The 27,847-nt window shown below is 37.7% G+C and overlaps 2 protein-coding genes across 10 annotated transcripts in view; both read left to right on the forward strand.

The window, feature by feature from the left end:
• pcloa (piccolo presynaptic cytomatrix protein a) overlaps nt 1–12,828 on the forward strand; it is a 52,423-nt gene extending 39,595 nt beyond the window's left edge. For 3 of the 6 annotated variants that reach the window (XM_044108027.1, XM_044108028.1, XM_044108030.1), the window contains 10 exons: nt 154–180; nt 1,138–1,231; nt 1,761–1,832; nt 1,938–2,184; nt 3,872–4,060; nt 5,631–5,772; nt 6,020–6,081; nt 6,805–6,939; nt 7,976–8,121; nt 8,547–12,828. In XM_044108027.1, the coding sequence (XP_043963962.1) occupies nt 154–180; nt 1,138–1,231; nt 1,761–1,832; nt 1,938–2,184; nt 3,872–4,060; nt 5,631–5,772; nt 6,020–6,081; nt 6,805–6,939; nt 7,976–8,121; nt 8,547–8,690 (1,258 nt within the window). In that variant the 3' untranslated portion in view covers nt 8,691–12,828. Of the gene's footprint in view, nt 1–153; nt 181–1,137; nt 1,232–1,760; nt 1,833–1,937; nt 2,185–2,738; nt 4,061–5,630; nt 5,773–6,019; nt 6,082–6,804; nt 6,940–7,975; nt 8,122–8,546 lie in introns of those variants that run through there. The other 3 variants (XM_044108031.1, XM_044108029.1, XM_044108032.1) reach the window with 3 other exon arrangements.
• A 781-nt stretch (nt 12,829–13,609) lies between these two features.
• cacna2d1a (calcium channel, voltage-dependent, alpha 2/delta subunit 1a) overlaps nt 13,610–27,847 on the forward strand; it is an 84,572-nt gene continuing 70,334 nt past the window's right edge. For 2 of the 4 annotated variants that reach the window (XM_044108184.1, XM_044108185.1), the window contains exon 1: nt 21,623–21,955. In XM_044108184.1, coding sequence (XP_043964119.1) covers nt 21,876–21,955 — 80 coding nt within the window. In that variant the 5' untranslated portion in view covers nt 21,623–21,875. Of the gene's footprint in view, nt 13,745–15,027; nt 15,160–21,615; nt 21,956–27,847 lie in introns of those variants that run through there. The other 2 variants (XM_044108186.1, XM_044108183.1) reach the window with 2 other exon arrangements.

Below are 27,847 nucleotides of genomic sequence, written 5' to 3' on the forward strand. Positions count from 1 at the left end.
CACAAAGAAACCACAAAGTAAGCCCAAATCTATTCAAAGCTCCACTTCCCTGAAGCCCTCACAGTCCTCAGAGACGCTCTGAACCTCCACCTTCCCTCTGACTATTGTTTCTGTATGTTGTTTTCTACATTTAATGCATGCTGGACCCCTCAGTCAGGTCATGGTTGTCCAGAATGCCAGGTATGTGACTTGCCCACTCTAGATGTGTTTTAGTAAAGAAAAAATAAAACCAAACTGGTTGTCAGTTTGGCAGCTAACTTAGTAGGATCATGGTTGATCGGTTCAGTGTCTAGTAACTCCTTTCATTCTTTCCTTCATTTTATGTTTTGGTATTGTTAACTTTACTAATACCTTGAAATCTTGGCAATAAAATTACCATCCTTAACCTAGCCCAACTTACCAAATAGTTCCCAGTGCCTTTGTCTACTCCTGATAGATTGCTTGTTGTATTTGACCATTAAAATTTGAAGCTCAAGGTTTTAGGTCTAACCATTTTAGTTTATCCATGTAGGGCTTTAAAAATCTGCTTACAGCTCCCCACATTAATCTTTAGTCCCATACTGCACCCTTAACACCCTGTCACATTAGCTACACACCTGTGACTTTGCATAGAGTGAATTGTTCTTGTCTTTTCCAAACCTACTAAAATCTCATACCCAACAATCCTAAATCTCTGCAAAAAACATCCATGTGAAAAAGTCATTTATTCAGTTTGTGTTCTCTTCCATAAGAGGTTAAATATGTAATCCCTCTCAGAGTCATGGTTTTGACCTACTTCATGACTTTCGGGTTTTCTGCAAATACTAAATCGACGTCTTTGAAGATATTTTCCAAATGGCCCACCTAAGCATACGGTAGGATGTTGAAATTCTGTGAGACTAAATGACTTAATGGACCACAAAATGGACTTTTTTGCAGCACACCCTGACATCAGTCCTTTCTTTCCATGCACGTAGGTCTTTGCATTATTAACCATCCAAAAACAGTGTCCATCACTTTCATTGCCTTCCTTCTATAGTTTCACATTGTGCCCTCTTTTAACCCAGCTACTTGCCCTTGTCACAGTGTGGTGGTTCATGTATTTATTTGTTTGCCTAAGTGATAACAAAGTGCACATTTTCTGATGTTTTCCCACAGTGCTGAAAACAAGAGAAAATCCAAACATGCAGGCAAAAGCCTCAATCCTGAGTGGAACCAGACTGTCATCTATAAAAACATCCACCTGGAGCAGGTACTGAAGTATTTTTGGAATGCATGAAATCCTTCTGATCTTTTGCATTTTACTGTGGACTTGGGTCAGGACACAGCAATGTGTTCACCACTGGTAGCTCTTTCTTTGACCCACATACTCATTTTATACTACCGTATCAACGGTGAGTTTTGATAATCAAAACTTTGAAAGATTATCAAAATTTGGATAATCAAAAGATTATCAAAATAATCTTTTGATTAATTCAGATTTAACCTCACATGCCCTACACCAGTGCTATCACAAGCTTCTGCGTCAAATTACATCTGCAATTGTTTGGCAAAGTATTAGCCCAATGCATGTTTCCGTCAACTAAAATAGCACTCTTTAACACCAAGCTGAGCGTAAAAGTTTCAACAGTTTGGATCAGGGCGTGTGAGGTCTGCAGAGGTGTTAACTGCTTTTTTTCTGACTCTAGATCTGCAACAGTTTTCACTTCTGATTTCCTCTGCCAGGATCACTGACTGTAGAACAACAGTGCTTGACATAATTTGAACTGTTTGTGTTTCAGCTGAGGAAGAAGACTCTGGAAGTGAGTGTTTGGGACTATGACAAAGGTTCCTCTAATGATTTCTTAGGAGAGGTAAATGTTGCCTTCAATATATATATATAATTATTTTTTTCAATGAATTTACAAATGACTTACCCAATCTGTGAGCATTTACTAACATGGATCGGTTGTCCCCAGGTTCTTATTGACCTGTCCAACACAGCCCAGCTGGACAACATTCCTCGATGGCTCCCCCTTAAGGAGCAAAGCGAAGGCGACCCCCATAGACGTTCCCACTCAGGCCAGGGTCGCCATGGTTCCTCCAAACCTTCCTCACAGCACTCGTCCCCTAAAGTCTCCGGCCCCACTCATGATAGTCAGGATTCCCCCAAATCATCTGTCACCAAGAGTCGAAGCCATGGGATCTTTCCAGATCCAGCCAAGGGTAGGACACGATGAATTTCCTCACCTGCCTAACCTGTCAGTCCCAAACAACTGTCAGTACCCTGCTGGTACCCTGCTACTCCTGCTCCCCTCCTCCCTGTACTGGGTATTGCGTTTCCCTGTGATTCCTTTTCCTGTCTCCTCTCTCTTTTTGCCATGTTTCTCTCCTTCGGTGTCAACCTTTGTCCTTGTTTATCTGTTTTCACTACCTGTATTCTTTGCTGCTCATTATGCGCTCACTTGTAGCTTCAGCTTCATGCTTTTTTACTTTGCCATGGTCTGTTTTCTTGGTTGCCATAATGTCACCCAGCTCAGAGGCCTAGCCTTAGCTTCCCGCTATCTTTCCTCTGCCACAGATAGCAACATGGCTGTGGAAGGCTTTGAATGCCTCCCTACTTTTGCAAAAAAAATAACGACAAATTAGCATTAAATTTACTAAGAATGCTCCAGAGGGTCCTAGGCTCAGCGCAAGTGCTATTGAGCAGGCCACAGCCTCTTCAGTTCTGTCAAACAAAGACTAGCTTTTAAGTAATTTGGTGAATCTGGTTGTTTTAGACACACAGGTGACCACTATCGAGAAATCCAACAGTAATCCTGGCACATCGAAGCCTTCCTCGTCCGAGGGCCAGAGCCAAAGCCCCAGCCACGGACACAGCCAGCACTCTCGCTCACATGGCGCTTCACGCTCCAGCAAAAGCGCTGCGAGGCAGCACCATCAGGACAGCAGCACTGGAGGCAGCGGATCTGCTGTGATAGCACGGGGCGAAGCCCAACAGCAGTTACAGCAGCAGCCGCCGCCACAACGCCTTCCACCAAGTAAACCAAGACGCAAATAGAGCCCACGCAGCATGGCCTCCTCACACTCATCTCTTCCTCCTTTTTATTTGGCCTTTCTTTTTCGTTCCTTTCCTTTCCTTTTTTATCTTACTCTTAGTCCTCCTGAGATTTTAGGCCGTCTGGTCCTCTTGTGTTGTTTCCTGTGCGCCATCCTACTCCTGTATGTATTTACGTATGTTTAGAATGAACACCCCACGTTTACACTGGAACATTTTCTCTAACCACCTTTCAGTAAATCCCCCAAAAAAGACGCAAGATTAGGCCATGAATATAAAAACTAAAATAAGTTTTTCTTCATTCAACATAAATTGATGTAGAATTAATAAAAGTTAAACTGTGATAAAGGTGCATAACCTTTACTCAATTCCACTCTCAAATTTCTCAAAACCAATAAATTCCCCCGCAAATTTCCCCATAAAAGATAAAATTTGACTATTTAATATTTATCCAACTTTTATTACAAAAAAAATCCCAGATAATATATTTTGGCCTTTTGATTTTTTTTTTCTCTCTCTTTTTTTTAAATTACTTTCTTTAAAATCTAACAACAACCAGCTTTTTTAAAGTTCCTTCACTGAGTTGGTTGTGCATGCTTGTACGCCACCCCCTTTCTGGACCCACAATGCACTCCGGGCTGACGCTGCGCACCCCTCTCGTTCGAGACACGTGGGGAAGGGTGAATGTTCACTTCGCACTGTGGCTGCATGTGATTCTCAGTCAAGCTAATTACCATGGCGAAGATGAACTGCGCTCTGAATCTCCATCTTGCTCCTCCCTTCTCACATCTTGAACTGCGATGCCGTGACCTTTTGTTTCCTGCTGTTGACCCTGCAAAACGCAAACACGTCCAGGCCAAAGGAGCCAGCTCTCGCTAAGGCACCAGAGACACAGCGTAGTTGGTGTGCTCACCATTCAGAGACCGCAGTCTGACTGGCTGCCTGCCCTGCCATCGACCCTGTCGGCCAAAGGGAGCAGAGCAGACGGCAGACTCCTGAGCCTCAGGAAAGCCGTGTCAGAGGAGAGGCCGCAGAGCATCGGAGGTGAGAGTTTGCCCCAAGAGTCTCCCCTCCTCTGTCGTGTGACTGAAGCAATGAGGGAACAAGGAGAGAAAGAGAGAGTGAAAGAACGAGAGGATGCAGTACTACTAACGCACACCTGCAGAAAGAAACAGGGGGAGTCTTACAAGGTAGAGTGAGACAGGAAGGCAGAAAGAGAGTTGCACTCAGCCACATCACCAGATTCATGCATCAAGACATGCTTCCATCTTGGTCACCCACAATTTTCACTCACTTAAGAAAAAAAAAAAAAAAAGGTCTCAAATTTTGATATTCTTAAATGAAACAACATGGTGTTATTGAAGTCTGCAATCAGTCGGTGATAATGCATCAAGTGGCCTGAAAGAAAGCAGTGCTGACATGGATCCTTTTCTGCACCACTTCCACATCATTACTGATGCCGCCTGTTTGAGAACAAAGGTCTAAGACATAGAACAATAAAATAGTAAGTAAGTAAATCGTTATTAATCAGACGGGTACATTTAAAAGTACTGTAAACCATGTCAAAAGTCAAATTTGCATTCCCGAATAGAAGTATTTTCCCCCTCATAGATGTTTTTCAGTTTTGGTTTTTCACACAAAGACATTTTAAGTAAACTGAAAGACAAAATATATGTTTTCAAATGATAATGTCACTTCCTAAGAAGGAAAGAAAAACATCTGATGTAAGCTGACCGTATGTAAAAATTATATGCACCTTAATCTAATAACTGGTTGTGCTAAGTACAAACTGATGACTGGATATTCTCCGTCAGGATTTATTTATATTTTTTTTGACAGAGTATAGTATTCATGGTTCAGTCATTTACAGCAAGATGTGCAGTTCCGAGAACAGCAAAGCAGCCCCAGGCCACAAAACTCCCACCACCTCTGGGTCTGGTAGTAGTCAGATCTGGTTGTGTCTAATTAAATCAAACCAAAAAAACAGTAAACTTATGCTGTAACAAGCAAGGTATTACTTTTATACATGCAGCTAGGTTGGATTAGATAGCGTTTTAATAAATTCAATCATAATTGCTTCTTGTATTTACTCTGGATATCTTTGTTTGATATTAGAGTTTGTATGGTAATCTGGATTAATTTTGTTACGGAAAAGCCAGAACAGAAAAATCTGTAAGGGGGCAAATTATTTTCCACTGCGCTGTACGCCAGTAATACCTCCCATGGTTAGGTTGTGGACACATTCAGAATTTCATACAGACGATTAACAAAGAACGTAGTACCTTTGTGCCTCTTGTGTGGTCTGCATCATCCTATATGTGGTATTTTTTTAAGCTATCATTGTTTTGTCTTTTTGCTGAGAGAGACTTTAAATAAATGTGTGTCCACATGCTTCTTGCTTCTCCTTAATGTTTGCGTGGAGTTCACTACTGTCTGGTCTACTCTCTGGTCCTTTTTGTCCACAGCATAACAGATTGTTACTCATTTTGACAGATTTGCACTGCTGCGGATGTCAATCGATGCTTCTTAGCTCTAACGTTTATTTTGGACAGAGCTAAGATCCGGTTTTTGCCTTTCTTTCTGTGGTGATGGGTGTGCTTGTGTATACGCACAGCTCGGTCGAGCTACAGATCAAGCGATGCTCCAGTTACTGCGGCCTCGTTGGACAGTGGCCTGAGCGGTAGTGCTTACAGCCTTTTGGATGAAGAAGGAGAGACAAATGAAGTGGACAGCGCAATCTTCCAGGTCCCTCGATTGTAAGTAGGCTCAGTCTCTTTATACGTCAGAAAAGACTTCAGCTAAAAAAAAAAAATGCCTACAGTGGAAAGAAGTCGACTCTTGAGAAAATGCCAAGTCAAAACCTTTGTTTGACCTTTGTTTGATTGAAATGTGTATCTGTCTTGTTTAAGGTTTTGGTTATCATAGACTGGTTTTCAAATCATTAATAAACATAAATGCACAAATAAGTCATTTGTTTTTCTTTTCTTCTTTTCTTGTTTTTAGTGGGAAGATTCCAAATGGCACAGATATGACGAAATCTTCAACGGGACACAGTGATGGTGAAGGTTGTATAAGGCTACGTGTTGCTTTGTTAGCAATAAATGTACGAAATACAATGTACTGCATATCACAGTTTCTACAATATCAGATAATTAAAATTTTCTTTTCGTCAACCGTTTTAAAGAAAGCGACCACACATTTTGTGATCCTTCTTAACCATCTACATTTTGTTTTTCACTGAGAAAACACGCTCATTTACATAACATCTCATTGACAAATATGGGCTCTTTTGTCACACTTACTTGTTGTTTAGAGGCTAATCTAGTTTATCACACTAAAACCTACATTGCTGTTAAAAAGCGTTTGCCCCCTTATACATTTATTTTTATTTTTGCTTTTTGGCGCACATAAATGTTTCAGATAAGAAATGTTTGTACTGAATAAAGATAACCTGAGAAAATACAAAACGGAGTTTTCAAATGATGATTTCATTCATTAAAGTAAAAAAAAGTGTTTCTATTTTTTAATCATATTCATTGTAAATTAGTTCAGTAATTAAGGAGACAAAGTGGGCAAAAATTTGTTATTCGCCTGTGTGACATCAACTTTTATGTCACTTTAAATGTATAAACAACGATGTACCATAGTTTTTTTGTACACGCTTCCCGCTATTAATATTTTATTCCACAAGAGGGCGGCAGAGGAACGCAGAGAAAAGCTCAGACTGTGCAGTGTATCAGCCAAGAACCCTCATTTTATGCATGATCACTTTATTTGTTTGTTTTTAGTAAAGACTCAGGTGATGGGGGAGATCAAGATTGCTCTGAAGAGAGAGATGAGGACAGAGGGGGAGCATCTGGTCCTGGAGATTCTTCAGTGTCGCAACATCACCTACAAGTTTAAGACTCCAGACCATTTGCCTGGTAATGAAAACAGTCTAAGCAGCGTCACCTGGTCATGTAGGTTTTCAAACATACATGAAAGTCAGAAAAACCCACGTAAACATTTGCTTGGCCTCTTAAATCCTTTCCTATTTTACTGAGGCACAGCAGCTGTTGTTACAATATTCTTATTAGCCTACCCTCATGTTTAGTGTACCTTTACTTTAGATAATTGCTTACATAAAACCAACCACAAATCAAATTAGCTCCCCTAGAGGGTTATACATCGTCCTCTTATAAGAGCAGCACATATTACATATGGAATGTGTATTTCTGCCTCATTATCAGCTCTGACATCACACAAAATTGGTCTAAATACATTCAAAAATATTAAAGAGACTTAGAACACACTAAAAGTGATACAGTAACACATTTTAAAAAGATGTTTTATATGTTTAAAACACAATACAGTTTATTTTTGTTATTACGCATAGAACATGTTACATGCAATGTCATAGTGACAGTCTGACTACTATAAACAGAGGATTTTGATTTTTCTCGGTTTCTTTGCACAGATTGTCACTCACAGTGGCTTATTTTGCCATATTGGCTGTGGGTTCTGATGCTCCAGCTGGTTGTCATTTCTTTGATTTGCATTTGCTTCCAGATGGGATCTGCAGATTGGCAGCTCTCTTTTCTTTGAGAGTATAGGTGAACTGGTGCAAGTAGTGGCTCAGTGACTCCTACCATTACCTCCTTATTGTGGCGACAGCTAAGTGTAGAGATATCTGTTGCCAATTAAGTTAGTCCTTTGAGTCTTTGCAGTAAATTTGCTTGAGGTTATTTTACAAGTTTATGTAAAGGATTTCATCCTGACTTACAACTTATTTGAAGTAATTTAAACCTTTGCTTTATCAGAAGTTGTACATACTCAAACCTTTATGTCTTCTGTATCTGACAGTCTCTGAATCTTGTGCACTGGACTTGTTTATGTTCAGTTCTGTTCTGTTCACTTCTTTTGAGAAGAGCGAGACCATGGAATTGTGGTTTTTACGACAATGTCTGTTGGTCTTTACAGACCTTTATGTGAAGCTCTATGTGGTGAACATTGCCACCCAGAAAAGGATCATCAAGAAGAAGACCAGAGTGTGTCGTCATGACCGCGAGCCGTCCTTCAATGAAACTTTCCGCTTCTGCATGAACCCAACAGGACACTCACTACAGGTAACTCAATTGGATGCTTACATAACCAAAACTTGAGTACCTGATTTAAGAATATTGACAATCTGATGATAAATGTTCAGATGTTTGATAGCAATATGCCTTGCAAGATTATTCAGGACATTGTTGTTTTTTTTCTGAATGCTGAATAGTTAATAAATGTGAAAGCAAACTGCATGTTAGTTTTGTTTGTTTCGCAGCTTTTTACAAGCACGAACTGGACTTCTTGTCCTTTCTCCTCCAATTCACAGAAATTTGCTACTTCTTTGCTGGTCTGTCACAGAAAAAACACTGAAGTTCCAGGTTTCTATGTGTAAAAATGGAGAAAGGACATTGCAAGAGTCTAAAAATAAACTCTTGCAGAGCTACTGAAGTACAGGTTTTTCTTCAAAAAGTGAGATGTATTAATTTCCTCCTTCTTTTACAAGCTCTTTCTTGTGTCAAATGGAGGCAAGTTCATAAAGAAGACGCTCATCGGAGAGGCTTACGTGTGGCTGGACAAAATGGACTTACGCAAACGAGTGGTGGGCTGGCACAAGCTTCTCGCTAGCACGGCCCAGATCCACTCATAGGGAGACACTGAGGACTTTAAAGCAAAAAAACTGAAAAGATGATGGGTTTGTGAAATCAGAGGGAACTTAGCTGAGCATCTACAAGACCGATCCCGTTTGGCTGTTTGGATGAATGGGAGCTCTGGAACAAAAGGAGACTAAATCACTCCATCTCCAGCCTTTGTGTGGGACTTGTTTCGGATGACGCTCTCAGCATAGGGACCTTGGATTCACGTTTACATGAAATTGAACACGTTTACAGGGCGCAGGATACACCATAGGTTTTCCAAGGGAGGAGACAACAAACAGCAGGTGATGTGGCTCAGCAGAGGTCAAGATCAACCAGGTATTACACATACTAATCCACCAACACACACATGCACACAATTACTTTGCACAAAATCATTTCCACCCAGGAAGACCCTTGGCTCTAAAGATACAGGGGAAAACAGGGAATTGACACACTTGTAGATTTTAATTTATTCAGATGCTTTATCCAGTAATGAGTCTTTGCATCGACACCTTTTCTTTTTTTCAGAATTTTATTGAATTTCAAAGCCTTTTAGAAATGAGACAAAGAAGGTTCTGCCACAGAAAAGTGCTATTTATTTTTTTATTATATTGGTGTAAAATTCTATTGTTTGTCTCAGTTATTTATCAGATGTTTTAAAAATCCATGTTTGGATGGAAGCATATTTTCCAAAACACTCTTCCTACTTAGCATTCCAGATCAAGGAAGAAGAAAACCAAGCATGTTTTAGATTTCTTTTTAAGTTTAATGAACAACTGTACTTTTCCTCCTTTGTCTTATCATATAGCTCTAATTTGTTTGGTAGAGAATTATTATAAATATATACCAGATTGGATACTATACAGTATATTGTGCGCATGAGTCTATTTGGCATGCAGCACCACATGTTTTGCCACTAAAAAACACCTTTAAGGCTCACTCTGTAAATAGTGAATTGTCATAGTTGGAGATTAAAATATCTCGATAAATAGATATCTTTATCACAGACAATCATGTCTTGACGATTGTGACATAGAGGTTTTATTTATCCACGACGGCCCCGTAGAATGTGAGACGTCGACCATAGATTTCCTGTTTTGCTTTGTGAGATCCAAGTGCTGTGAAAAAGGATTTGTTGTTTACATAATTCTTCTGTTTTGTCAGAATTAAATGTTTCAAGACTTCAAGCTATTTTGAAATCAGACCTATAAAACGTCATGAAATAAAAAAAAGAGCTAATCTCAAATGATGATTTCATTTCTTTAAGGGAAAAATGGTTAGCCTAACCAACAAGGCGCTGCATGAAAATGTAAACCTATTGCAAGTCACAACATTGTTGACAAATGTTGAGCCACTCATATTCGCAGAATTACCGTGTTAAAGTTAAGAGTTTGCAAACATAAGCTAAGTTTCAGGTTATGTCACATCAAGGCCTCCCCATGTTTCTTTTTTTTGTCATTCCATTAAAAGTGGACCTGCTTGTATACTTTGGATTATTGTTTTGCTCTTTGCGTTCTGGAGGCTAAGGTAACAAACTGTTGGTCGGATAAGTTCCATCAAGGTTTTTTAGTACAGAGCAGAATTTTAGGTTAAACCAAAAACAAGTCATTAAAGTACTACACAAACAAAGAACCCACAAACTTTGAGTCTGCCACCATTATACATGAAAATCAGTATGACGTTCTCTCTTTTAAATGCTGTCATTTTGCACTCAACTGCAGGGATCTACACATCCAGTTTCAGTTTATTCTCGTCACTTTACAGAATATTTTTCTAATAGAGTTAGAGACCATTAAGATGTTTTTTTTGTTTTGGAAAATGTTAGCAGGGACTCCATGCTATTTTTGGTCACCAGTGGTTTTGGCCTCTGAATTATTCCATGAATACCATTTTTGCCATTTTATTATTGTTGGATTATGAACACACGAGGCCTGTAGTGCTGTGAGATGCTGTTCTGGGTTCTGTCTTGGATAAGTCATTGGAATAAATTTAGGATGGCCATTAGAAAAGTTCCCCCCTGTTTCCTCCAGTTGTGGATAATGGCTCTCACTGTGGTTCACTGGGGTCCCAAGGGATTAGAAATGGTTTTGCAGCCCTTTCCAAATAAATAAATGTAAGTGACTTTTTTTTACTGAATTTCATTATATTGTGATTTAAGTTTGTGTCCCCCTAGATTATGGAAGCATATTTTGACCTATTTCATGCTGTTGGTTCAGTTTAAGGCACTTTTTAAATCAACAAGTATGATAGTAATCAGTAAATGAAATCAACATTTGAAAATTGCGATTTGTATTTAACCATGTTACCTTTATGCAATATTTAAATATGTTTCATTATCCAAAACATCCAACAGTAACAAAGAAACAAAAACTGGAGAATTCTGTAGAGCAGCAAATGCTGTTTTTGCATCAGTCTTGCTTCAGTTTGTATGGGCGGCACTCTTAACAACAGACGCTTATTGTGGTATTTTGCACTTTTTGTCCTGCTTAGAATGTAAAAAGTTGGCATCCTGCTAAATTTTCTTTACTGTGACAAAATAAAAGAAGTGGTAAAATGACATAACAGCAGTTGTGGGGTACAATAACACATGTAAATGTACTACTGCCATCTTAACTGCTATAATGCTGTGCTGTTTGTCATTTATTTAAGTTAAAATGAAAAGTATCATCTACAATGTCCTCTATGTCCATTATGTTTGAGAAAGGTAGGCTTTGTGGAGGTTGAGAGGTACTGCTACTGATTCATCCAATATCATAAGCTAAAACAAGTAGTAAAACTAACACCTGAGTAATTTCTATGCAACATCCACTGTAAAAAGAGGGAAGGAACTGCATCTTAACTTGCCAGAAGTTAGCCACCGATTCCTAATTTGCACTGCTGCATCCTCCACAACTGGTTACTTGCTTTAATTTGGTTTCGTTTTCTTTTGAACTTGTGATTTTTGTAATGCTGTACAGCTGTTTACGTATTTATTGCCTGTGAGACAGTGTCACGTTAAGTTGAATTGCATTTGCTTACAGTACATATCAAGTGTACAGAAAACAATTTTTTTACACAATGTAGAGCTTGTTTACAACATCAGGAGGACCTGAAACTCAGAGATATTATGTTACGTCGAGAAATTCCTCGAAGCTAAAGAAACAATCGACGTAAAAAAAAAAAAAAACTTGCCTCTTGTCTGCACCTATCTCTTAGTTAGTTTGATTTACAGTCAGCATATCAAAAATTATCCAAAGAAAAGACTGTAAAAGATTGTATCTAATGGACATTATACATGAGGTGGTAGTTGTTTTAAGGTCTCTGTAAGTTTCTGTTTGTTTGTGTTCTGTATTTTTTTTTTTTTTTAGGTTGATATTTATGTGCCTGTGTGCAGCGAGCCATGTGGTCTCATCCATGTCTCTTCTTTTATGTGTTTCCACTCAAACACCTGCAGTAAGTCATAACTGGTTCCACGTGTTCACACAGAGTTAAACAAAGATGCCATCTCCCTGTTTTTAGCATTGTAAATATATAGTTTAGTTTTTTTATACATACATATAAATATATCTATGACGGGGACTGGGGAGTAAGAGATGTTTTAGTGGACATAATAAAAGGAAATGTATTTTCTCTTAAACAGTGTGGAGTGGATAGGCTGTAAAAAAAAAAAGAAGAAAAAAAAAGATGTTTTGTCTGCTTATAAGGACCCAGATTAACCAAACCCTTTACACAGAACACTACAAGGTTAACACAGTCGTAACACAGAAGTCTTATTGTGACAACCCGAGTTAGCCGCAGGAGAATTTAAATGTGCTCACTGGATGTTGCATGTTCTGTTGGTGGTTCATACTATTTTTGTGTCCAGATATTATTACAGAAAAACTTAAATGAGAAAGAAGGTATAGAAAGATATTAAGCAAAAATGTCACAGAGAGGGGGTAGAGTAATGAAGAAAAGCTTAGATTAATGACTATGTATGCTGACTGTACAAAGATTTTGCTTGTAAAACCTGTCTGGTTTTTCACTTGTAAGTAAACAGAAAAAAAAAAAAATAAATCTACTGTGATGGTTTTGTGGTTGTATACAGAAGGTATTGATAAATTATGCAAAATGTGCTGTAAAAATGGCTATTGCCTCATGTCTAAATATTAAATATCAGTACAAAACGTATTATTTTCTATCGTGTATTCACTTATGACCCGATTTATTTTGTTTGTTTGTGTCTGTTTTTTTTCTCATAGTTGTCATCAGTGCACTGATGCTATTTGTTGGAATGACATCAGTGAGATGCTTCTTCTTGACATTTATTAGTCTTGACCTGAGATAAGTTTGTTCACCTAGGATATTTTCATCTACTTTCAGTGTGAATTTGCTTGGACTACTTTTCCTTCTAGTATATTTTTCATAGCTGAACTTAAATTCTGTTTGGACTTCTTGGAGTCACTTACAAGACTCATAACTTGCAGCAATAATTTTTCTGAATACAGATCCAGCTGATGTTCACTCTTACTTCAACAGTAAAAAGTCAAAAGCAAAATTAATATTTGAGGTTTGAAAAATGCCTATTGTCAAATGCAATGTTCTAATCATGTACACCTCAGTGCATATGTGTGATTTTAGCCATTCTTAGAGGGATTAAGTGTAGAGTATCCTCATTTATTCCTCAGTAGAAATTGCACTCTTCATTACATAATGGAGATTTTTAAAAGACTGCTTTGATTTCAGTTGAATTTCTCTGTATTTTTTTTTAAATGTACAAGAACTCAGTGTGTTACAAAAACATATAGGGTGTCCTAATTCTTTTCACTTTTATGTGCACTGTTGTATAACAAGTATATTTAAAATATCTTCACATTACGTTACAGTTTTAATGTAGTGACAACATGTTTCCAGAAGGTGGCATCGTGCTGCTTTTTTATTGTTGAGCAGTTCCTCCCAGGCGCCCTGAAGCGCAGGTGTTTGGCTGATTGTGGCTGATCAGTCTTCTGCTCAGGAACGCGTGGTTGTTCTGTCAACAGATGGGGTTTGTTACCAGCTCCTGCTGTAGCATCACTTCTTCAAGCTTCAGATGTTGTTTCAGCATCAGGTGTGTGTATAGTTATGGGCTTATTGGAATGTCATTGGGAAGTATGAATGTATTTTTTTTTCATCTGTTTTAGTGGTTTGTGTTGTTTCTCCCCCAGTTCATTTATTGTTTTTAGTTTGCCAGGTTTTACAGCAAAAATAATTTATGCCCCAATATATTCATTGAGCACAATTGAAAAGCATAAGCTGTTCATTTTCTCTTGTGCAGTGCATATAAATCACCACGTGTAGTACTGACAGGTTCCACCTGTGGTATTTCTGCAGAGGCCTGTTAAAAAGCAATTCATTTGATTCAGTTGTGTTGGAACAGGGATATAATTTCTTTCCACACATTACTGTGGAAATTATTTTTATTATTGTATATGTATTTTTTAAAAAAAATCAGTATGCTGCAGTTTTCTTTGGATGCAGTTTATTATATCCATTGGTACTGGAACATAAACTTAATTCTAAAAATGTGAGATTAGAATTTCAAATGTCAAAGTTGGACATTTCTCTAACCTTTCCTTTTAAGAATATTAGAATTTCTGACAATTTGTGCAGCTTCTTTTTGAAGCTAGCATCTCATTTTGGTTGTCAGATTCGTTTTTTGCACAACTTCATATATTATTTGTATGTTGCTATGACAAAAAGAGGATCACCATTTCCATTGAGCAAACTAATAGCACTCCAATCACCATATATTAAGAACCATGCATTTAAACTGTTTATTTATTTCAAGGCTTTTATATATTTTATGGAAGTAAGCATTTATGTGATCCTTAGAGTACATAAGTCTTTATACCACAGATCAAGAAGAATGTATTTGAAACAAGATGGGAAAATGGAATAAGCTTGATCATATGAAAAAAAATCAACTTGGTTATAGTGACAGTTCATAGCAAGAGGAGCAACTAAAATCCAAGATTTTATAGCTGTTAGAATCTGAGTACCATATCAAGTAAATTTTGGGTCAAATTATCCAATCTGTAACTGCTTTCCATGTGTTTTGGATTAACTTCTTGAATGAGTCTTTTTGTCACTGGTGACGACTTTATCAAAGCCCAGCTGTCCCTTTCTGTCAGAATGATTCCCTTTTCTCTGCCCTGTCTGTTGTCCTTCATATTTATCATCACAGTATCTCGCTTTCCATAATTCCTCATCTGTGTCCTCCCTTTTTGTTTGTGAAAGATCTCTTAGATTCTTAAACTATAAAGATGTGTATATGTCCTCTTCTTCTGCCTTCAAAGATGTAGTTTGTGTCAGGCAAAGGCATTAAAATGTCTGGCTGTCATTCTGCTTCAGCAACTCACTGAGAGAAGAGGATGATCAAAACGACAGAAATCTGGAGGGGCCACATCAAACAATGTCGCCGACTGCATCATCTCATCTCAGGTTGAACAGAGGTTAGATCTCTTTGCAGCGGCCAAAGAGGAGGTTTGTTTTATCTTTTTTTTTTCTTTTTTTTTTTTTTTTTTAGAGCTTACTGTGAGACAATTATTTCCTACATTCCACAATATACAGGATAAATGAAAGATGCTAACACACTGGCCTTATTTTTAATTTTTTGTAAAATATAGGAATAACTAAAGTTAAATCTTAATTCCAGGGCAAAATTTCAAGTTTGTATTTTTATTTGCAACAGTATCTAATCTGAAGATGACATAGTTTGCCTTAATTTTATCTTAACATAAGATATCTCTCTTGAGATAGGCCAAATTGTTGCCATCATATATCCCCAAAATAAACTTTCATTTTACAATTTCAGAAAGATGTTGTACACTAATAAAAAAAATCCAGCACAACAAATAACTTCAGAGATTAATTTATTTGTAAATGGTTTATTTGTGTCCAATACAATCCAGCTGATCTGTGAATATTTGGAATGCTTTGTTTTTGTTAGTTTTTTTCTAAAAAAGCTAACAATGAACAGTGCCCTGAGCACCCAAAATGTTATTCTGGAAGGTCAGAATGCCACGCTATTCAAACATTTAGAATGAAAAATTGTTTAAAAAAATCTTTCTGCTTAAACTTTACAACTATGGTCAATAAAATTCAAACAAAATACGCTGAAGTTTTTGTTCATAAGGCAACAAGAAGAAAAATGTTTAAAATCAGTATAAAAGCTGTGATGCGTCTCTCATCTGCTCCTCTGTGAGGGGCAGCCAGTAAATGCAGGGAATCGCTTCAGTGTTGCCAAACAAGTTGTCCAGCAGCTTTGCTGAAGAATCCTGGGCTATTTTGAGAGGGGAAAAAAAGACAGAAGTTCAACAAGAATTTATCATGGATCTCACCGTATGCAGGTGAAATGATCTAACATGAGCCGTTGTTCTGACCACCTGTGCTGCCTCGTCGTTTCCTACCGTAGCACGATAAATAGCTAAGTCGGCGCTACCTGTCTAAAACTTTTACTGCGATGTTTACAAACCGAAAACTCTAGCAGGCTGTGTTAATGTTAAATATTATCATTTCTGATCACTCACTTCTTTATGTGACGAGACTGAAGTGGAAGCTTAGAAGTTATGCTTAAAATAGCATTGGAACAATTTACATGACAAAAACACCAAAATATCACTTCCTTCATCAGAATATCCTACCCGTTTAAAATTAAAAGCTATCGCAGATGTTTGCACTAATCCTTTTATGAGAACTCTATATTAAAGAAAGAATTTGCTGTAAATTGTACATTTTGTGATTCATATCCTTAAACTGTTGTCCACTTGTTTTGGCACTGTCCCTTTGTTGATGGTGGCAACAGGATGCTTGAGGGATAGCAGCAGCAGAAGGGGAACTTTGGTGGTCACTGACTTGGAGCTGTGACTTCCTCAAAACGCTGTCCTACAAAGTATTAGGTCTGAGTTATGAATATACTGACCCGTTCACCTTTATTGATTTTGTATGAAAACAAAAGAGATATTTGAAGTAAAACATGCCAAAACATTTAATAAGTTTACAGAGAATGAATAGTTTTCCAAGGCACAGCAAATTGGATATTTTCAAAGTACTTCTTTTTAATTCCTTTATAGAGATAAACAATAAATAGCACATTAAAGCGAAGTGGTCATATTCTTACAATAGTGAATGTCTAGTCTCCACTGGTCTTGGATGGACATTTTGATAATCAGTTGGCATCATGACAGTCACTTATACAGTTTTTTACTGTGAATGGAACAAGTTCTCTTGTAGTTCAAGAGTGGACAATTTGAGTGCTAACCTCAATGAATATCCCAGGCAGCAGAATCTTGAGGAAGAACCATAATCAGGGAATTACTTTCTGCACACTTAACACCAATTGGCTGGGGTTATAAAACCATCAACTGGAAACACCAGAGCAGGTAATGAGGCGTCAAATATTGGGGCACTGGAGGTATGGTTTTAAATGTGCCAATGTTTCCCAGTTCTTTAATGAGTGTGGATGATGTCAAATAATTCAAGAAAAACAAAATGAGCAGCTGAAACAGTTTACTGGACGTTGTAATACCTACTGATGGTATCAGTAGCATAAGAAATAAAAAGTCCACTAATTGTGGAAAGTTGAACTCACATTCTCTACTTCAAAGTGTTCATAGTCTCCTTCTAGTTCAAGGGCTGTCACCCCCAAATTGGAAGCGTAATGGGATTTTAAAATCTGCAGAGAACAGCTAAGGATGCACAGAACCCTCAACCTCGCAGACCAGAGCTTGAAAGGATACAGTACATCTAGAGCCTATAACATCAAATCTTTTCAGATCCCCCCCTGAGGGCAGCTCCCATCACTTGGTGCCTGTTTCACCCTGTGCTGCTTCTTCTCTGGGCTTTAACCTATCCCCCTGACAGAAAGGCTTCCACTAATAGTAATGTGATCAGTCAGTGCACAGAGTGTACAGAGACTGCCCTGTCCCAAGTGAGAGATCATATCATACATGCCCGCCATCATTTCAATTTGTTCTGAGGCAACAAGGTGTAACATTTGCATCTATGGCCAAGAAGAAACGTGAAGCAGATGCAACACATTTTAGATCCGTTCATAGATTGTCATTTGAAGCAGACATAATATTAATGAAGAAACAAATGTAAGCAAATATTTGCAGTCATTCTGGAAAAAAAGAAAACCGTTGTTACTTATCTGTCTCATTTAAATTAACCTTCCATTTACTTTAAAGATATATATATAATGTCAATCTTTCTCATGTTCAAAAGTCTTTGAAGTACAGCCAACTCCCTGATACCTTCCAACTTACCTTATCTAATGACATGACTTCATTAGGTTGACAGATTGTGCCTTCTATTGAAGGCTTGGTTTAAAAAGAACTAAAGCATAGCTGTACAAATCGTTATGCTCTTCTTTCAGGTTCCAACTTTCCTCCTTCACTTTTAGAATATCTATTGAGGAAGATATCCATCCATGTCAACTCGCGTAGCGATAGAACACATGTCCAATCATCCTGCCAAGAAGTCACTGTGCGGGGGTGATGGTGATTAAAGTTTAAACATGGAAGTCATTTGTTGCCATGGTAACACAGTGGCCCAGTAGAATTTAATGAATCAATTAAGCTTGACAGCCTGTGGGGAAGCCAAGGGTGGAGAAGATTGGTAGTGCAGTTAGTACATGTGGTGTATTCGGTAAAACTGAATTCAAGATTCTGTATGAATGCCCCCTATTTGTTTTTGTAGAAGGCTCAGAAAGATGGAAATGCCAATTTTATGGTATTGCAGAGAATTTGACAGAATGAAATGATAACATTTCAAGTTTCCTGAAGGAGGTCAGACTTGACAGATCAGCTTAATCATGCTGAATCACGTCTTGCAGCTTGAACTGCTCTCTGTATTGCCAACAACCATTTTCAGGGTATTCTGGTTGTGAATAGAACAGCAATAAAAACACAAAGTTCAAAAATGAAGCCAATGGGCAAAGAAATATTCCTTATGTTGTAGATTTTAGCTTGACTTCTTTTGCTAAAAAATATTCAGCAATTAATCTAGTTACGGAATAGATTCTTTGTGCTTTGCATGGAGAAGTTTACTGATATTTGTACATTAAAGTACATGTGGAGTAGAAATCACTTATTCCAAAATGTTTGAAGATTTTTATCACCAACCAATGTTCCTTTTTCCACCAGCAAGATGACATGCATGTAATTTGTTATAAGCCCCTGGAAAGAGTCTAATGAAGAGACAACAGAGTTTCTAAACGGCCACAATTCCCTTCACAGGTGGATGTGATTAGTGGTTGAGGACAGAAGGGCACAATCTTTCCCTCTCCTCACCCCATACTTCACATATGTTCCTAATGCTCTAAGAAAGCAGACAACAGTGTCACATTTCATTACACACAAACACATGTTGACTTTACTTCCGCTGCAGCTTCTTTATTCTGAGAACATAACCCGCGGCCAGCTGGACTTACTGCTCAACAGGTTAAACTAAGAGTACAGAGGGCCATGCTACTGACATTCATGAAACCTTTAGAAATATCCATAAATCTATATCTATAAATATTTTTTCACTACTTGCTGTTGTCCAGCCATTATGAACCAAAATATGTTAAGGTTATGTTTGGAAAATAAAATAAAAGAAAACTTTTTTTCCTTTTTTATAAATTTTATTTATTTTTAAGGAAAGAACAGTCCCTGGAAAGTACAACAATTCCCAAAATCCAGTAGTTTGTAGATTCAGCTTCAGGATCAATTATCTGGAATCGTTTCTTACAAGACATATTTTTTGTCTCTAACATCAGTAGGTACAATATTCAAGCTACTGTTCCTCACAGCAATACTTGGGTACATTATAGTTTGCCACTGTTTTTAATGGACCGCAATAAGGCCACACCACAGTAACCTCTCCCAGGTCTGGGCTTTGACTTGCTCAGTTACCAAACCTTTTTTTTTTTTTTTTTTTTTTTCTAAACCCTGTGTTCATAATTCTACCCTTGCACTGTAAATTCAAGACCAATTTTCATACAGACAAAGCATCTTCAAGATGGTCTTTCTGCGATTTATTATAACTTGCAACCAAAAATATTAGAAATGCTGAAACCAAATTTTAATTTTCTTTGTGTAAACCATGTCTCTGACATATCATTGCATATCATCGCCTTCCTAAAGGTTTTTTGTCATGTTTTGCCAAAAGCAATTTTGGCAAAATCTCCACTTCTTTCTTTTCAACTGACGTTTCAGACAAAACAACACTTTCCACAAGCTAAGTTACACCATACAGATGCTGTAGGCTACACATTGTGATGGCCAGCACTACTGCCTCACAGCAACAAAGACCTGGCTTTTTATCCCGATTGGATGTTTCTGTGAGAGATGTGTACATGTGCAATAAAATCCTGGCAATGTGTTGCATTTTTTTTCCCATTTAATTTCTTCTGAAAAATGTAAACAATCATGACTTATTACTTATTGGTTAATGATTGATTATAAAGAAATTATTTCTTGACAGATTGGAGTGAACCTTTTTTTTTTTTTGCACACTTAAGTATTTTTAACTTCCCTTCCCTCTGCTGTTGCTCTTTAAATGCATTTCTCCTCCCTCAATCCCCTTGCCTTCCTGCCTAGCAAGAGATCCCTAAGGATCAGCTTTTGTCAGTTACAGTGAAACCTGAGAGGGGCAGCCTGAGCAGCTATTTGCACAGTAAATCTATTTATGTGATTCAAATAACAGCGGGTGAGGAGCATTTTGCTCTGTTTGCCTGTTGTGACTCTCATTAAAATGCACCGCCAACACATTTACTTGCATGCACATAAAAGAATAGACAAACAAGTTATATTTACACAGAAAATAACTGTGCGGATCGTGGAATAATAGAGGAAATTGGTTTATAAAAAGTGTTTGTAGAGAAACAGCATTTTAGTATTCACCTTGGTGTATTTCCCAGGAAAGGGAAATGTCACTTCATGTTAGGTTTGCCACAACCCTTGAAGCAAGTGGAATTTATCACATTTCAGCATAAACAAAGGCCTTGCACTATGAAAAATTAAATGAAGGCTTGTAGTGACACACATAGTAAAACGGTGAACCATTATAATTCTGAGACTTTCTTGAGACGCTCGACTGAATGACAAATTGACTGGTTTATAGGTCGAGGTTGAGGCCAGAAAGTGCCGCTAAGAAGTCATGTGACCAGCAAAGTTGCCCTTGCCTGCAATGCCCAGCTTGCAATGTAGACTTTATGTCAAGGATGCAAAGAAACCAGGGCTAAGTAAAATCTATACACTGAAAGGAAAAATAAACTGATCTAAATCTCACACAGCTAAGTCCAAAATTATTCATACGACTAGCATGTAAAAAAAATAGTGCGGTAAAATGTGTTTCGATCAAGGTCTTAATATTGCAGGACAACATTTTCCATGTTTCCACTGACATTTTGACAATTTACCTAATGAGCTCTTAGGCTTTGATGTTGGAAGGCCTCCTTGCCATCACCCTAATCTTAAATTCTTTACGCAGAGTACTATAATCCTCACTGAAGTAGTTCATTTTAGTTACGCCTGTCCACTATAGAGTCTACCTTCTATTAAAATGTTAGATCTAACTTTGTTTAGAAGTAGAAGCAAAATAACAAATTAATTTTTACGTTGCCAAAAGACGCAGACGCCTATCAATCCTGCCATGTGGTCCCCATCTGGCAACCCCCGGAAACACTGAGACCCACTGGTCACGCGTAGTTTCACTATTTTTTTTCTTTATTTTGGCTCCAAATTCATCTCACACAGACGCACGCAAACTGTTACAATAAGCATATGCCTGCGTGTTAATTTTCCACTAAACTGGTGATAAACAGCATACATGCACTTTCGCCGTGTCTGACATCCCAGACTGGAATATTTCTTGCAGTGTGCGACTGGGCACCGATCTGTTGCGCCCTCCCCCTTTTTTCTCTTTTTATTCTTTGACACAAGCTGTTGAACCGCTCTCTAATAGCCTTCCACAACAAGTGTTGGACACTTAACAGTAGGCTGTCTCACGTCTGAACCTAAAAAAGCAAATCCCCCAACTCCACCGGTGGGAGGAGGATGATGAGAAGGAGGGGGAGTCAGATAGCGACCAGATTAGATTTGTTTCCAAACGTGCACCGATGGCGCTGTGAGGCGTTTGGATGCGGAGGACGCTGCTTTGGATTGGTGATCAGTTCTTTCTCCCTCATCTTGGGTTGAACAAAGACAAAAGCCATGGATTACTCTCTTTGCATGTTGGTTCTTCTGACGACTCTTTCGTCTGTTTCGCCCGGACAATTCCCAACATCCCAGATGTGAGTATAGCCTCAAAAGAGCCTGTTGGCTTTCCAAACTCTCCGGTAGTAACTGTAATGCGCGCCTGGGAAATAACGGCTTTATTTTTGTCAGAGCGCTTGCTGGTGTGAAACCGTAACACTTTTTCTCCACTAGTCTGAGTTAAAGTGAAAGTTGTTAAAAATGCATGTGGCCGATATGAAGTCAAATTTGACTTCATGAAACATGTTTTAGTTGTCCTTACTATATCAGCTTGCAGCGGTGTGACATGTGTCTTGCTGGCTGTCATACCTGAAAAGATAAATAAAGTTCAATGTCTAAAGTTTTCCAGTTGCGCCTTTAAAGAGACTTGCTTTGAATTTAAGTTATATGAAGTCAAGTACAGAGTTGAACTACTATTGGCATCCTTTATTGGGAATATGTAGCTTTCCTGTGGTATTGTTTCCTAATGCTATCTGGTGGTCTTAAATAAATAAATAAATGGGGGCTCTTGAGGATGTTACAAAAAGAATCAACCAAATGTTTTATAAGCATATATATAATGAAAACAACTAACTATACTTTTAATTACAAATAAATTGCCAAATCATGCCATTTGTTAGCAGATGTCACAAGTTTTATTAGCTGTCATTTTGGTATCCAGAATGTGAATAGTTTAGAAACTACAGCTGTGAAACATGGGTTAAGAATAGAACGTGTTAAGCTTTTCAAGTCAGAGTAATCTGATAGAAAACTATTATAAAAATCAAAATGTTTGCTTAAACAGCATGAGGTTTTTTGGGGATTAAGATTCTTGGTTTGGTTTGGTCCCTGCCTCTCTCAGACTAGCTGTTAGCTTCAGCCTCTATCATCTGATCTGGTTTTATTCTAATTAAAGGTACAAAGAGTTGTCTTCTGCAGGTGTATTAGCTGCTTCTATTTATTTATTTTTTTAAAGAATGGCATCTTTTAGTATAAAACGAGATTAGTTGCCCCTAGCTGCCTCTTATTTCTTATTTATTTATATATTTTTTAATACTGAAACTAAATGACTAGTCTAGGCAGTACCAAATCAGCCCAGGCTTAAATGGTTCACGTTTTTCTTTTTTTTGTTTGTTTGTTTGTTTGTTTTTTTTAAGGCTGTTATGAAACTTTTAAAAATTAAGTTGCATTGGGTGGTTATTTAGAGAAGTCAATAATTACATCCATGATAAAAGAAGCTAGGAATTGGGTCATTAATGTCCTTTTGTAAAAAGTAAAGAGAAAAGATAAAGTTGATTTTTTGGGGGGGGCATAGTAACTGGTAAGGTAAATAGAGTTAAAAAAACAACAATATTATTATTGGATAAATGGAGGTTTTGAGAATTATACTATTTTTGTTTTCTTTTATTGTTGACTTGATTTGCTTCATACGTTCCATCTTGACTGCATGTTGGAAGAAGATCATCGGTGACCCACAATCCTCACAAAAATCATCAAGCTTTATTGTTAGAAATTCAGTCAAAAATATCAATTATTGCTAGATATATATTAATTCCTCATAACCTTTTGATGGAATCTAATTTTAGAAATCCTGAACTTTGTTGTAGAATTGTCTAAATATAAATTGAGTCAATGTGCAGCTGTTAAACTTTGTTTTTATACCTCTTTAAGTGACATAATCCGAACCAAATGTTTGTAAGTAGACCCTTGTCAGTTTGATGAGATGTGCAGTTTGTTTTATTCATTGCTTCAGATCACGCAGGTTTGCTCTCAGTCATGAGGTGAAATGATGTAATTTGCCCATAATAATTTGTATTATGAACTCATAGCATGAGGCGGAGATATTGCGGGAGGAGGCAGGGTGTCTCTTGCCCTTGTCTAAATTTGACTTCTGACCTGGATATCTCTGGTGCTAATTCAATATTTGCAGCACATGGCAAGAGGAAAGTAGTTCCTGAATGAAAGCTCTATATACTCTTCATGCAGCATTTCACCGTTAATCAACAGGTTGACAAGAATCCTGATGGTTCACGGGAGCCTGGACAAAACAGGATTGGTCTTGAATGCAGCCCAAGTCTGGTCTCGGAGAGGTGGTGAGCCATGAGTGATGATGGGACTTAGCCTAATGGCTGGGAGCGATGATGTCACACTTTGAGTCGCCTACCCACTCCCTATATTTTATGGGCACTAAGTGGATTGATCTGTGGGCTGTGTACATGATGTTCACACAGGGAGCTGCACAACCAGATGCAAGTGATTGCTTAAAACGGGGAAAGGTCAGCTCCGGAGACAGCATTCAAAGTATAAACAAAGGCATTGTTATACGAGACCATATTTATAGTTTAGTTGTGCTGCAGATTGCCTTTTTTCAGAGCGGCGTGAGTTGCGTTTTCCTTTGGATTGTCACATTTAGATTCACAACCTTTGTCTTGATTGCGTGAGGAAGAAATCCTTAAGAACATAAAATGCTGTGGGCAAAGATGGAGAGATTGAATTATTCAGTTTAAACTCTCAGATATTAATATCATTATTAAATATTGATATTAATATCAATATCTAAATCTGTGGCAACAACAATGGATAAGCTCCATTAAAAAAATCAATATAACTTTTTACTCATGTTTCAAATCTGAGCTCATATTAGCTGGAACTAAAGAAAAAAAAGTATTTTTTTTTCTCTTTTTGACCTTTTCTTCTTACTATCTTTCTCATGGGTTAATGTTTTCTCTTCCTGACCGTCCTCTTTCTACCCGGCCCACTTATCTGTCTTTTTATCCTTTTTGTCTTCTTGGAGTTCTTGTCTTCTTAGCACTTGTCTTAAGTTTGTATTAAATCCACTTTTGCCTGAGTGACACAAATGTTAACCTGTAGTAATTTCCTCTGGATCCCAGACACTTGGTGTTTATACTGTTGTCTGTAGTTCCATCGTTAAACCCACTATAAAATGACGCAACAAACAGAAACTCTCAATTATGCATACAATTGTGACTTTAATCTGCCATGTTGCAATCGCAGAGTGATTGAGCCAACATTTTACAATTGACTTGCAACAAAGAAAACGTATTAATACTTTGTATTTGCTTTATGTAACCACTGTGCAAGAAGATTTGAACCAGAAAATGTGCCTGCATCTCTGGAAAATCTTGCTGGCTGCAAGCACACGGTCCAACACATTGGTAGTTTTTTTTTTTTTTTTTTTTTTTTGCTATTTATACATATTCACTTTAATTCTACTCAAAATGCCTCAGGCAAGTCTTGATTAAATAACATCTTGGGCGGTTGAATATTTCTGCATCTTCCAAGAGACAATGTCTCATTTAGTAAAATACCCAAGAAAAGAAAGTTATAAGAAATGATTTTCCTTCATTTTGAAAATGGCAGTGGTAGCAGAGTGACGTTTGGGGTGGATTGTATTAACTGTAACCAACAAGAAATGAAAAATTCTGGTCTTGGGTTCTTTTAACTATGATTTGTAAGCTTTGTAAGCTCGTTTGCTTACACATTATCTTTCAGACTGTATTCATATTATTCTGTCTTTCTTCACTTCCTTTTGCCCCATTCTTTCTAAATTTAGAAAGGCCCTACTCTTATAAGGAATAAAGAAGCCGAAGGTCTTGCTCAAATATTAGGGTAAAGCAAAAACGACTATGGAGCGCAAAGTGGCAGAAGGCTTTGCAGAGACGTGAATGCTCAAATTCCTGTAAATTTTGTAAACTCTACCTATACATAGAATCCAGATTAAGTTTCCCGTCCCACGTTTCTGAAGAGACAGGCATGTCTGTAAACAAGAAATCACAGGGAGCAACTCCAGTGCAGCTTTATTGCGTTAACAATCTTTTGCCACATGGAAATTCCCAAGAATTTTCCATTACACTGTTGCCCAGGCAACCTTGGGAATAGCTAGCAGCTGTTCAAAATAAGCTAGAAGCTTATTTTGTTGCAGGAAGCAGATGCTTGCAGAGACTAGTAGTGCGAGTGTCTTGTAAGCTTTTTATCACAGTTATGTTACAGAGAAAGATGTCTGTATAATCAAGCACTTTAACCCATACAGCAGTTGATTTTATTAAATGCAGCACAGAGTCAGTGGAGTGGGCTGTGTGTGTCTGGAAGTTGGATTGGAAAATATGACTGAGAATATTCTGTATATTTTTAGACATTAACATGATATAAGATCTGTAAATGACAAATGGCCTGCTGAGGCCAGTCACTCCCGTCCTTCCAGTTGCTGAGTTTACAAAAGCTTGATGTGATAAATTGGCTAAATATATATATATTTTTTTAATCATTTAACTACCAGAGCTTGACCCTGAATCACATTGCAGGAACTTGGTGTACTTACACATTTATATACAGTGAACATGGCACAGTGAAGTTCAAAATGAACATCAAAGAAATAAAAATAGGAAGACTTTGTGACTCTTTTGTTGACTTTATACATTTTTTTTTTAATGGCTGCAAAACATTTTCTTTTTGCCATCACTGAATAGCAGTTTAACAAAACACACTCAGCTCAAACTAAAAAGCAGAAGTTATGTTGCATTCAGTGGTGAATTATGTCAGGAATTGTCTTTTGTTCACACTCTATAGATTCTTGTCTTTCAAATTTCTATCAGACATTTGTATCACAAACAGAAAGAAAGCAAGTATTCTTAATTACGCTAAAAAAGCCCTTTAAAAACATGTACTGATGTGACCCATTAATTTAGCTGTACCAGTGTTTTACTTTAGCTTTGCCTTATCACCAACTTTATTTTGTGAATAAACTTGCCCAGCTTCCCACTCCATTTTAGGCTCACTAATGGTTACCAAATTCTTGCAATAAATTACGAAAAAAAAGAAAAAGAAAAGCATAATTATCCATTTCTAAGAACAAAAATTTAAGTTGCGTGTCTTGTAAGTGCTGATAATCAATATGGTAATGACAGAAAATACTCCATACTGTTTATGGTGAGCATATTCTTACAGGATCATTGCAGAGTTCTCAAGTCAGGCCACACTCACTGCAGTTCCTGTTGTAAGAAATAGGTAATGTTGCAACAAATGGATTATGTTCAAGGCTGGAGTAGAACTTGATAGTTAGGCTTGCAATATGAAAGTTTAAGAAAAAAATCAGTATGTAAATGTAAATAGTTATTAAGCAGTCATAATACCAAATGACAAGATTTCTAGATTGAGAAATTGCCTCTGGTGAGAAAACACAAGACCTCTGTTTCTTGAGGAAGCATAAAAAAAGTGGTTCTATGATAATATTCGGCTTGTTTTGAGCTGCTTAACAGAGTTGCGTTGAGATGTAAGAACTGTTATGTCCAGTGTTGCGACCTCACTGGACACTGTAGCCAGTCCTCAGTGCAACACTGACAGTCTGCCTGAGTAGGCGAGTAGACTGATGTTAATTGGACATATTGGCCAGGGGGTGGATGTGGATGGGCCTGAACTGTCTATACTTGCACATCCGTCAGAGATTGTCTGTCTGCTGTAAAGCTGAAGGGTAGTTTTGATGTATGGATGGATGAGTAGCGAGTTTGCTCAGGAAGTGTGAAGGTGACAGGGTTGATGAGGTTTAGTCATCAGAGCAGAGGCCATGAAGAAGCGGCAGAGACGGTCTGCGGGGTGGGCAATGGAAAATAAACTATTTGGAAAGAGTTAGCAGTTAATTATTCAATAAGAACCAGTTTCTATAAGCTTTGACCTGCGTAATGTGACTAATAAACTGGTAAAAACATTTATTTTTAGGCCTATTTAATGTATTTTAACATTGTTTTCTCTTTTGCAAATCCTTTCAACCTTAGGCTTCCCTACCACTCTCTGTGAACTCTGCTTTTGTAACTACCATCTATTGCAGGCAATTTAGGCCTGTTAGTCTGTCCAACTAGTCCTAATATATAAGTAATATATAAAGCCTAAATATCTTCCAGTTGAAATAATTACTCCCGTATACCACACCTAAGCAG

This window comes from Gambusia affinis, linkage group LG23 (genome assembly GCF_019740435.1).
Source record: "Gambusia affinis linkage group LG23, SWU_Gaff_1.0, whole genome shotgun sequence".
In the NCBI taxonomy this organism is placed as follows: Eukaryota; Metazoa; Chordata; class Actinopteri; order Cyprinodontiformes; family Poeciliidae; genus Gambusia; species Gambusia affinis.